At 38.0% G+C, this 12,152-nt stretch overlaps 1 protein-coding gene across 6 annotated transcripts in view; it reads left to right on the forward strand.

Annotated features, from left to right (window-relative positions):
- The window catches only part of KBTBD3 (kelch repeat and BTB domain containing 3), a 31,961-nt gene extending 21,752 nt beyond the window's left edge, over positions 1-10,209 (forward strand). For 3 of the 6 annotated variants that reach the window (XM_035717043.2, XM_035717044.2, XM_035717047.2), the window contains exons 3-4: positions 2,515-4,066; positions 9,905-10,209. In XM_035717043.2, coding sequence (XP_035572936.1) covers positions 2,515-4,066; positions 9,905-9,979 — 1,627 coding nt within the window. In that variant the 3' untranslated portion in view covers positions 9,980-10,209. Of the gene's footprint in view, positions 1-2,514 lie in introns of all 6 variants that reach the window. The other 3 variants (XM_035717046.2, XM_035717045.2, XM_025465673.3) reach the window with 3 other exon arrangements.
- Positions 10,210-12,152: the final 1,943 nt, after the last annotated feature.

Here is a 12,152-nt window from a genome sequence, read left to right on the forward strand (position 1 = left end):
AAGTGACTTAATTTCTTTAGGCCTTCAGGTTCCTTATTTGTAAAAATTAAGATGATAAATTAGAACCTAACTCACAGAGTCATTATAAATAAGAGTTAAATGAAATAGTGTATATATACTGATCAGGACCATGCCCACTATATTCAACTGACACTAAATGCTATTATTATTGTTATTTCCAAACCTGGCAAAAAAAATGGACATAATCTGGTGCAAACACCTAAGTTGATTTCTGTATTATGTTTTTATGTTAAAAAATAAGTTCATGTAAGCATTTGGATTGGCAGCCCTCTACTCTTCATGTAGAAGTTATTTATTAATTAAATGGGTCTGTACATAATTTCCACAATATTTTGTTCAGCTGACTCCTAACTTTTATGGATCCGCTTTAAATTTTTAAAGATTACTGTTAAAACGGACAATACAGTTTTACAATTTTCTCCTGCTTTGAAGTAATACAAATGGCAATTTTATAATGATCTACATCCATTATTACATATAGTATTTTACTAAAGGAATACACAGTTCATATAAAATATGTACAAATAAAGACAGAAATTCTATAATTTACACTCTTATGTGATAAAGCCCCTAATTCATAGTATTTGTGTTATCAAATTCACTGGAGTCCTGGGAGGATAAGGGTACTTTAAAATGATTTTGGAAAATGAAAGTTATAAATGAGATATAAAGTCATGGACAGAAGACAGAAAAGGAAACACATATTGTACAATCACTTCATGATAATGTAAATTTGAGATCAATGTTAACTGGATACTTTAAAGATGAACAGGATGTAGTATAGAAATATGATCTTACTTGTATCCTCTCAAGGAAAATGTGGAAGCTGGTGATAAATTAAAAATACATAGGATCGGATAGAAAACATTTTCTTAAAATAATGATAATAGCTAATAGCACTGATCAACTCATGTATTCCTCTGAAAGCTCAGTGAAATAGATACTAAAGTATTCCCCTTTTCAGATGAAGAATTTGAAGCACAGTGAAGTCCACCCTCCCCCCCAAGGTCACACAGCTAATAAGCAACAGAAGCCAGATACCCACCAAGGCAGCCAGATGCTGGAGGCCAGGCTCTTAAGTACACTAAACTGATGACCATGTCTTCATAATCCACCATAATTATTATCACAGTTTCATACTGCTAAGTTGACATTATTGAAAGACCGTGCGTAATGTATAACACATATGGAATTTGTGTAATGATTCATTTGTGTATTCAGAAGAAGAGCCTAGTGGGAAGGCGCTCTGTCATCCTTCCTTGTCCTGGAGGCTGTTCTTATTTGGAAGGCCACTCATTCTTCTCAGTTGGATGCTAGTGTTTTTGGAATCGCTTAGGTTACCTTGTAGAACACACTCCAAGAGCTACACTGGTTCCTCATAGATTCTTGAGGACCCAGGGGCACTGCTCACAAAGGTGTCCTGGGCGACGTGGTATAGGTGCAAACCAGTATGAAACCAGAACCCAGACCCATGGTCCTCAGTCGTACCAGATGATCAAGTACTGGCAGTCCATCCTTCCTTGTAGCTCTTTCTCTCTAATCTCCACCTCCACCCGCTACACCACTGATAGCCGCCATGGTGAGTCTGTGTAACAATGAATATTTTGCATATGAAGTTAAGATAAGGATGGGTGGCAAGATCAGGTCTACCAAAACCAATAGCAAAATACATCATAGTCTCCTGGCCAGACATTTCCAAATACCTTATATTTTCACTTAAACTGAGCCCCCAAAGTCCCCACTTCCTCAGATTCTACCGCTTTGCCAGGTGGAGATGAATTACAGCTCAGAAGAGCTCTCATGCCGGTCTAATTTCCAATCATTTTTAGCCTTATGGCTTGGCGCTTAGCCTTGTGAAATCACATTCCCTTTTTTCCTAAAGTGCTGTATGAAATGTCTTTACACATGTATTTAAATTTATCTAGTTTGTTGGGATTTCCCACACAGGTTCCTTGGAGATATCTGATACCTCATGGTATTCCACCTCCCACGTGTCTCACTGCCGCCACACTGAGCATCACTTTGAAAGATACTTTTAAATCCGAAACCCAGAAGCGTATTTTAAGTACTTCTAGTTATCATCTGCAGAGTTGATACTAATGAATTCATAAAACAAGAAATTCAGCCATTAGAGAGATCTCACCCTAATTTTATGAGTAATATTTAAGAGCATGAAATTTGTTTACAAAATGTGAATCTTTTCATAGCCTTCTTTGGATGAGGTGCGCTACCCCAGCTGTAGCATACGTATTCTGCAATATGGGAGTTCTGTAGTATCTATATATGTCTTTACGGTAAACAACATGGCATACAACTACTCTAGATATTAAAACAACCTATGAAGGTGCTTTAAAAATATGTTTCAGAAATATGAACTTGATGTGTGAAATACATATTTTAATTCAAGTGGACGGTCAAGGAAGCATCTGTCAGGTAATGTTGAATACTAGCACGGATGGCATATTCCCACTTGTGTGCTCTTTATTGTTGCAGGGCTATGTTTGAGGTAAACATGAGAGAGAGAGACGGTGGGAGCGTCACCATCACTAACCTGTCCTCCAAAGCCGTGAAGGCGTTCCTTGACTACGCCTATACTGGGAAAACACAGATAACGGATGATAATGTGGAAATGTTCTTCCAGTTGTCCTCATTTCTTCAAGTTTCCTTCCTAGCCAAAGCTTGCAGTGACTTCTTAATAAAAAGTATTAACCTTGTCAACTGTTTACAGTTACTATCTATATCAGACAGCTATGGCTCCCCCCGCTTATTCGATCATGCACTGTACTTTGTACAGAACCACTTTTCCTTACTATTTAAATCCAGTGATTTCTTAGAGATGAACTTTGGAGTCCTGCAGAAATGCCTGGAATCAGATGAGCTAAATGTCCCAGAAGAGGAAACTGTACTGAAAGTTGTCCTTAGTTGGACCAAACATAACTTAGAATCAAGGCAAAAGCATCTGCCTTATTTGATTAAAAAGGTCCGATTACATCAGTTATCTGAGGAGACCCTTCGGGACTGTCTGCTCAATGAGGAGTGTTTACTCAAAAGCACAAACTGTTTTGATGTGATCGTGGATGCTGTTAAGTGTGTGCAAGGTTCTGGTGGGCTTTTCCCGGACGCTCGACCATCCACAACTGAAAAATACATATTCGTTCACAAAACTGAGGAAAATGGAGGAGACCAATATACATTTTGCTATAATATCAACAGTGATTCGTGGAAAGTACTGCCACAGTCACACCTGATTGATTTGCCAGGGTCTAGTCTGTCTAGTTACGGAGAGAAAATATTCCTGACAGGTGGTTGCAAAGGGCCGTGCTGTAGAACAGTTCGGCTGCATATTGCAGAATCCTATCATGATGCAACCGATCAAACCTGGTGCTACTGTCCAGTTAAAAATGATTTCTTCCTGGTATCACCTATGAAGACACCAAGAACCATGCATACATCAGTTTTGGCTCTCAATAGGTTATTTGTCATAGGTGGAAAGACCAGAGGCGCACAGGACATTAGAAGTCTCTTAGATGTTGAATCTTACAACCCTCTTTCCAAAGAATGGATATCCGTTAGCCCATTACCCAGGGGTATATACTATCCCGAAGCAAGTGCATGCCAGAATGTAATTTATGTTCTTGGATCAGAGGTAGAGATTACAGATGCCTTTAACCCATCACTAGATTGCTTTTTTAAATACAACGCGACCACTGATCAGTGGTCTGAACTAGTAGCAGAGTTCGGGCAGTTTTTTCATGCAACGTTAATTAAAGCTGTCCCAGTAAACTGCACGCTGTATATATGTGACCTTTCCACCTATAAGGTGTATAGTTTTTGTCCAGATACTTGTGTCTGGAAGGGTGAGGGCTCCTTTGAATGTGCAGGCTTTAATGCAGGCGCAGTTGGAATTGAAGACAAAATTTATATCTTGGGTGGTGACTACGCACCAGACGAAATCACAGATGAAGTGCAAGTCTACCACAGCAGCAGATCTGAGTGGGAAGAAGTCTCACCAATGCCAAGAGCCTTAACTGAATTTTACTGCCAGGTGATTCAGTTTAATAAATACAGAGACCCATGGTTTTCTAATCATTTCTGAGAGGAGTATGTGCTTAGACATTCTAAAACTATTCCAGTTGTAGAAGCCTACTATAAATCTGTTAACCTTAATAGGTGGTAACAAGGTCTTTGCCTCTTAGTAAAATAAAATGTACCTTCTGTTAGAGAATCACTATGAATGTACAGCATATATGACTTAGCATTGGCAGGAACTTAAAATACAAAATACATTTACCAAAAATTATATCGAGTATAATTTAATCTTGGAGAATCCAGAATACTTAGTATTTTCATATGTAAATAAAACTCATAGGCTTTGATGTCTTGATTTTTGGAATACTTTATCCATGAAAGACTAGTAAGAACAAATCAATGTTCACAGATTTGTACTGTTTAGATGGGAAAAATCTCTTTAGGTAGTGAAAATGAATTATTTGCACACTATATTAGATGAAGTGAAAATTAAATTAGAAAAAGGTAAGAAGCTTGTTCCGTTACTACAAGTGTGAGTGTTGCTGAATTCCTATCCTTACTGATCGTGGCTTAGCTTCTTTTCACCATTTTTTTTTTTTTTTTGGTCAAGTAAACTTTTCTAAAATGCAGGGTATTTCCCCAGCCTTCTAAACTATACACTAAACACGAGGCACGGGGCTTGACTTTTTTTTATGATTCAACTCTTCATTAAGGGCATAATGTACCATTTTATAATGCCATAATGCCATCAGCAATTACTGAAATGCTTTTAAAATTGCTAATTCTATTAGTTCTCAGTACTAGTTGGTTTCAAATTTCTAGCAGTATCGTATCTTTCTTATTTTTTAGCTCAAGCTCAGTAAATTAACATTCATGATTTAATTATTAGTTCTGAGTTACATTTGATTTGAGTATTTCTTAATACGTAACCCACTGAGTGAAGTTCTTGGATTTGGAGATGGTAGTCCTAAAATACTTTATCTGTATCCTTGCCAGCTTCCAACATTATTGAGGACGTAGGATTTCTGACTTCTAGAAAAGGGTATCATTATGTTGCATTTCTTTAATTTTTAAATGTCCAAATTTGAGTTGCAATAAGAAATTTCAGCATTTAAATTAGTACTGTATCTAATTTTCTTTGATGATATATACCATCTGTAAAGCACTGTGTTTACTACTTATGTAAATTAGTCATAGTGAATTATTTTCTAAATTTTTTTTAAATGACTGGGCTTTTGATGATCATATTCACAACCTGCTATATCTGTTTAGATGCTTAATCCTCTTTAACCCAAACAAAGAAAGATATTAATCATCCTTGTTCTCAGCTAGGATGATTCTGTGTTGCAAGAGAATATGGGTTTTTTTTCCCCTAAGTTTAAAAGATATAACTATATTAGGTTTAAAAGTGAAAATATACCTAAATAAAGGTCCTTTTACTATACCAGATAGATTTATGCAACTGTATGCTTCAAATATATATATATATATTTTTTTCAAAATAGAACAGGATATTAGACTGCATTATCATGCAATTCCAAAATCAGGGACTATCCCTAATCAGATGACAGTTGCATAAAAAGTATTCTATAGAACCGGTGGCCTGCCTTCCTAAATTGGCTCTGCCCTTTCCTGTGTGTGTGTGTGTGTGTGTGTGTGTGTGTGTGTGTGCAAGAAAAAAAAATTTAATGAAGGCTTTGTGTATATATTTGTGGTGTGTGTGTGTGTGTGTGCAAGAAAAAAAGAAAATTTAATGAAGGCTTTGTGTATATATTTGTGGCTTTGGAAACAAATATTTAAGAAAGACCATAACACAGTGGGTGACCTATCTGTGCATTTACTGAACTGTCAATTTAAGCATATATAAATAATTAAAGTATGTTTAAAATAAGTATTGTTTTAATTACTGACTCTAGGAATTGTTAATCTCTTCCAGAAAGGAGAAACTAAGCTGAAACAGAATCCCTTCCTGATCTTGTTTCATTATTCTATTTGATGTCCACCAGTCTTCTCATTGGCCATTGATTCATGGTAATATTTCTAGAACAAGGCCTAGGTAGCTCCCTCTGCATTTGATTTAATATATTTTCTAACACACAAGGCTTTCTGCCTCTTTTCTACAATTGCTGCAGTTTACTTGTTAATCATTTTTTTCTCTTACTGCCATTCCTTTACATTGGCAACTGAGTGCTCTTTGTCAGTTGTATCAGGCAAGAAAAGTCATAAAAACCCAAACTCTTCCTCTTCTACTGCTCTTTATTCTTGGCTCCCCAGCGGTCTGTGCTGGGCTTGGCTCAATTAATAACTGATCTAATTCTATCTAATTTTGCATCTTCTTGTAAAGGTAGCACTTCCATTATCTGTCTGACATATTGAAAAATGGTTCTCTCTGTTCCAAATCCTTGAGGAACCCAGCCACATGCACGCATGCTCAGAGACTGAACCAGTTACATCTTTATGAACTTGCCGATCCCTGGCTCCATGTCCAAGAACCATGTCTATCATTCTGGCCTCACCGTCATTATGGATCTCTGATAGGCAAGTCTCTGATCTCTCAAGTTTATTCTCAGTATCCAGAAAGAGTTGTAATCCTGTCTGTAAAGTTAGGTAAGAGAAAATAACACATCCCTTTACCTATGGCCTGTTCCCTGAGTCTTTTTTTCTTCTTCTTTATAGTCTACTCTCATTCATTATCATCCTTCAGCCAGTGTTGCATTCTAAGAGGCAAAATAATTGTGCTCATTACCCAGATTCCTTTCATTCTTGTGGGAAAATTCTGTTCAACATTTCTAAATCCTTTATCATTTGTCTTGCTCCATTACATTTGGATTATGCATGCAAAAAATTCTAATATTGTAACATATTCTAAAATTGAAAGTAGGTATATGGCATTATTATATATGAAAACAAATTCAACATTTATATGAGATCAATTCAAAGTTAATGAATACTCCTGGAGTGATCTGCAAACTTGATTTAAAATGTGGAGCACCTTTTATTCATCTACTGCCAGTGAGACTGAGCAGTATGAAGAATATTTGCATAATGAAAATTAACTGCTTTCCCGTTAAACTCAACTTGGGTTCTGGGTGGAAAAGAAGTCTTTATCAGAGCAGTAGTCCATCATGCTACCCTTGAAAGTTAGAATGTAATTTGAGAGTGACCACATCCTGCAACACGATTCTGTTTTTCTCCAGACACCAAGAGCAACCGAACATGTATAGTGTACTGAGCTCAAGGGGCACAGTTGAGAAAATCAGACTCAGAGAGAGAAGCATGTATATACAGTCTGAGATTTGGAAGCAGTAAATACAATGTAATGATTAGATGGACTGTTGAAAATGTAGTGTTACTTTTAGATCTTCATTCTCTGTTTCATTGGATCCAGTGTTTGAGAATTCTTTTATATTTAGAATTGAAAATGACTCAAAAATGTCTTCTGGGCAGCCCCAGAGGGCAACTCAACACAAAGGCTTGAATTTCTAGGGAGGCAGATTTCCACTCAACATAAATCACTTTACTCCACTTTCCAAAGCCATATTTAGAATAAGACAAGTCTTCAAATGTGCCATGTGGCAGATGGTCAGTTCCTACACAGCAGTATACAACCAAAGATTTCTACATTCGCTTTACACATTTCAATCTGACTAGTTTTCTGACCTACAACTGATGACTTCCTCGTCTGATTAATTTAGCATTTTGGCTTCTAAGTAACTTGATTTCATTGGCTCTGCATACTCAAGGTTTCAATAGGACTTGAGTCTTACAAACTATACCAGTTTAGGAGCAGTCTTATCAAAGGGAATTTGTAATCTGTTCTTCATTTGTTTTTCTGTTTGTTTTTTTCATCACTCAGGAAAAATCTGTAAATGGTGCTGACATTTCTAGTGCACTGCAAGTAGTCATTCTTCCTCCCCTCTACCGCAGGTGCACATTTGTTTCATAGAGAATAGAAACTGAAAGACCAGCACCTAAAATTTTCTCCTGAATTAGTTCCTATTTTGCTGCAAATGTTACTATATAGTTAAATGTAGTGATTCTAGTTAAAGATTATATGATTTAAAATAATATCTTTATATCTTAAAAACCTAGATATGTTTATAAATTGTTTGACGGCACTATGATGCTTAATCAAATTTCATCTAGACAGGGAATATAATCACAGGATGATACTATTACACACTTATCAAAAGATAACTCTTCTAAATCTTAGACTCATATTCAAACTTAAAAATATCCTTGGAATCCAATACAGCTTCTGACATGCTGGAAAAAGCCCCTCTAACTCCACAATACTCTGACAAGATGATTCACTCTGACAGTTGATTTTTTTTAATTCAATTTCTAATTCAGTTCTTTCAGGAAGAAAGAGTTCAATGCCTTCATTTTTGAAAAGTTCTATTACTGCTCACACTGAAAGCACTGCTGCCTCCTGGCAAAACTTCCAGCCCCTGGTCCTCAGGAGCTGTCTCTACAGGTATTTCAAACAGTAGCATGTCTCCCCTTTCTCTAAAATCAAGTTGTCTTATTCCTTCTTGTTCAAATGCTTAGCACTTTAAAACCTGCCACAACGGCTGGGGTTACATGCCTTTCCTCGTACGGGTGCCTCAAAATCTATCCTAATTCTCTCACCTCTTAAGTTGAATATGACCAGCTCTTGATAATTCAGGCATTTTATTCCCTGAACCACCTCTCTAGTTCTCATAAATCCAAGCTGAGCTATAGCCTTGCTGGATCTCTCTCCTTTACCTGTCCCCCACCCCCCATCAGCATAACTACAAACACACATTTTCTGGGAGGGGAATTCTAAAGCTAAATTTTTAAGTCTTAAGTCAATCATTTGTCATTAGATAGGATTTTCAGACTCTTAAAAGCACTCCAAATAAAGACCTTCAAAAGTATATAAAAGAAACCAGAGCAGTCACATCCTTGGTGGTTAATGGGAGGACAATTTGCTCCCAAATCAATAAAAACTAGCTATTGTAAGTGGTAGTAACATCTAAGTTTGGAGCTTCACCTATGCTGTTAGTCTGATGGGATAGAGCATGCTATTTCCACGAAATAATGTCATTGTTAAATAATGCTGTGAGCCAGGAAGCTTTATTCATCCCATTAACTTTGACAACATTCCCTACACATAGCTAACTATCTCAACAAATTATGCTATTGGTTCCAAGGGTAACAAGCTTGCTGAAATAACTCCTAGTTCTCTGAGTATCACATGTAGTGTAAATATTTCTTTACATGTCTGTCTTCCTCATTAAATTGGAAGCTCTTAGGAATAAGGACAATATATTCATCATTTCTGGACCTAGCAATTAGCATAGTGCCTGCACACAGTAAGACATCCAGTAAACTGATATTCTGTTGAGCCACTATGTGAAACAAAATAGGTTGGTTACAATTATGTTGTTACTGAATAGATCCATTATAACTGTACATTTTGCAACCTATGTTCATGTACAAAGGAAATTGTTTTGATCTAATTCAGGATTTTACATTTTAGAATGTTATCACATTGTACTTAGTTATTTATTAATGTATGGTTTTTTGGTAATTGATATTTTTGTCATGTTCAGAGTCTGAAGAAATTTACATAATTTACACAACTGCAGTTTTTATTAATATATGGGAAAGTTAATAATGAAGCAATTGTTGAGACTGAGATTGCATTACACAGTGTACTGCCCATCTCTGGAAAACATGAATAGTTGCATAATGTATGTACAATTGGTTCTTGAAAGTAAAATTATAGATTGAAAGTCATTTATACACCTAATTTTTTAGTGCTTAGGGAGTATTTGTTCTCAATTAATTTTAATTATAATATCTAACTCTATGTTTCCTTTCAAAGGTAATCATATATGACTCTGACTGCAAATTTCCTTGTTGGGCATGCGACCCACTTTCATTCTCCATTAAAGCATAATAGTCTCAGCAATATTTTCCACACTTGGGGAGATAATGCCCCCAAGCTACTGGACTATGCATACACAAATAATTTTCTTCATTTCCCTGCTAATGGAATGTGGGCTTTTGCCAAATGCTGTAAGAAATAAAATCAGAATTTTTGCAGGTCCATGTGAACCATATTAACATGTAGTGAAACATTTCAATCCTATAAAATGATAATTTATTAAAATGTATCTCAGAAAAGAACACATTCTGTGTGTATTTATTCTTACTGGAAATAAACGTGGTAGATATGAGTGGATGCCAAGGTTCTCATTTTCTTGCTGCCCCCCTTCCCCAAAGGCCCTGAGTGCTCTAACAAGTCTCGGGTTTACAGAGGTGGTGGTAGAAACGTGCGAGGTGGGTGTCCCAGGGGCCTCTGTAGTTGTGAGAATGGGTCCTGCATGTGATGTGCTTCAAGGTGGACATCCCCTTCTGAGAGAACAGAATGCCAGCTAGACTTTAGAAAGCAGACTAGAAGTCTGTGAGTCACAGAGGACAGCAGCAGAAGCCAGCTAGATGGACAGGGCTGAGCACATGGCCACTCCTGCCGCCCTGGGCACAAGGCACACGAGCACCAGCCACCTTCTGGGGAGCAAGTCTCCCACCCACCCTCAGCTCATGAGCCCAGATGCCTGGGGAAGCTAGTGAAGGGCTCCAAAGCCCAAGAGACTAAATGGTGCTGTGGAAAGATTGTTTATGCACAGATCTCTCAGTCCCAATTCCTGTATTTTTCCTCTTTGTGCACAGGCCCATTTTCCATCATGTCTCTGGCTTTCCTGTGTGCTGAGCTGTGGCTTACTAATGACCTTGACCTTGTGGCTCCCAGGTCTGGGTGGAAACAGTTCCTCCTCAGAAACCCAACCCTTGAAAACCCAACTCTGTCCCTATCCCACAGGACTGTGTAAGGCCAGCTGCCTTCTCTGAATTTCCTAGGCTCTCTGCACTTTCTTGTTAATCATTGGTCAGACACTGTCTTATTGCCAATTCTCCATTTGCCTCCAGCTTCTGCAGTTTGCTTTGCCCTCAAACCTGGATTCATTCCCTTCTTCTCTTTAACCCCTAGACAGGAGATTTAACAAAGCTGATTAGAAACATAAAGGTACGGGATCCCTGGGTGGCGCAGCGGTTTAGCGCCTGCCTTTGGCCCAGGGCGCGATCCTGGAGACCCAGGATCGAATCCCACGTCAGGCTCCTGGTGCATGAAGCCTGCTTCTCCCTCTGCCTATGTCTCTGCCTCTCTCTCTCACTGTGTGCCTATCATAAATAAATAAAATTAAAAAAAAAAAAAAGAAACATAAAGGTAGGAGCGCCTGGGTGGCTCAGTCAGTTAAACATCTGACTCTTGATCTTAGCTCAGGTCATGATCTCAGGGTCCTAGGATAGAGACTCACCTTGGGGCAGGCTCAGAGCAGGCATTGAGTGCTTAAGATGCTGTCTCTCCTCCCTCTGCCTCTGCCCCTCCACCACACTGCACCCCAACTCGCTTGCTTGCTCTCTCAAAAAGAAAAGAAGGGAGGGAGGGAGGGAGGGAGGGAAGGAGGAAGGAAGGAAGGAAGGAAGGAAGGAAGGAAGGAAGGAAGGAAGGAAGGAAGGAAGGAAGGAAGGAGGAAACAAGCAAACACATAAAGGTATCACTAGGGAATTAGCCTGCTACCAGGTATTGGGTTTGCTGCCCTCAAATAGGAGGTCTCCTCTCTTGGTAACACGTTAATACTCAAAGGGCCCCCTTGAGGGAAGCTTTGCCCTTTCATCAAGAAACAGAATGGTTAACAACCCCAGTCTGATGCCCTCCTGCCATTTGCAGTTCTTTCCTCAAATTCTAAACCTGTCAGAATCTGCCCTCCCCACCCCCCTATAAGAGAAAAAAAAAGAGAAAGTCCCCTTAGTGACAAAATTAAATTTCCATACTTAGAGAAAATAAATTGCAGAGAACATTTAAACTAGCAGTTCTTCCCCTTTCCAATCACCGGGAATTACTGCTCTGCTACAGGCTCACATGCACGTACAACATGAAATACACTACATACTCTGTCAAAAACTACTTGTAGTAGTTTAGCCAATACACAGATTTTTATTGACTTATATGTATATTTTATAGAAAAAGTAATAATCCTAAAAAGTAATACTACTTTCACTACGACTGTAGT

This window comes from Canis lupus, chromosome 5, assembly GCF_003254725.2.
Source record: "Canis lupus dingo isolate Sandy chromosome 5, ASM325472v2, whole genome shotgun sequence".
NCBI classification, from domain to species: domain Eukaryota; kingdom Metazoa; phylum Chordata; class Mammalia; order Carnivora; family Canidae; genus Canis; species Canis lupus.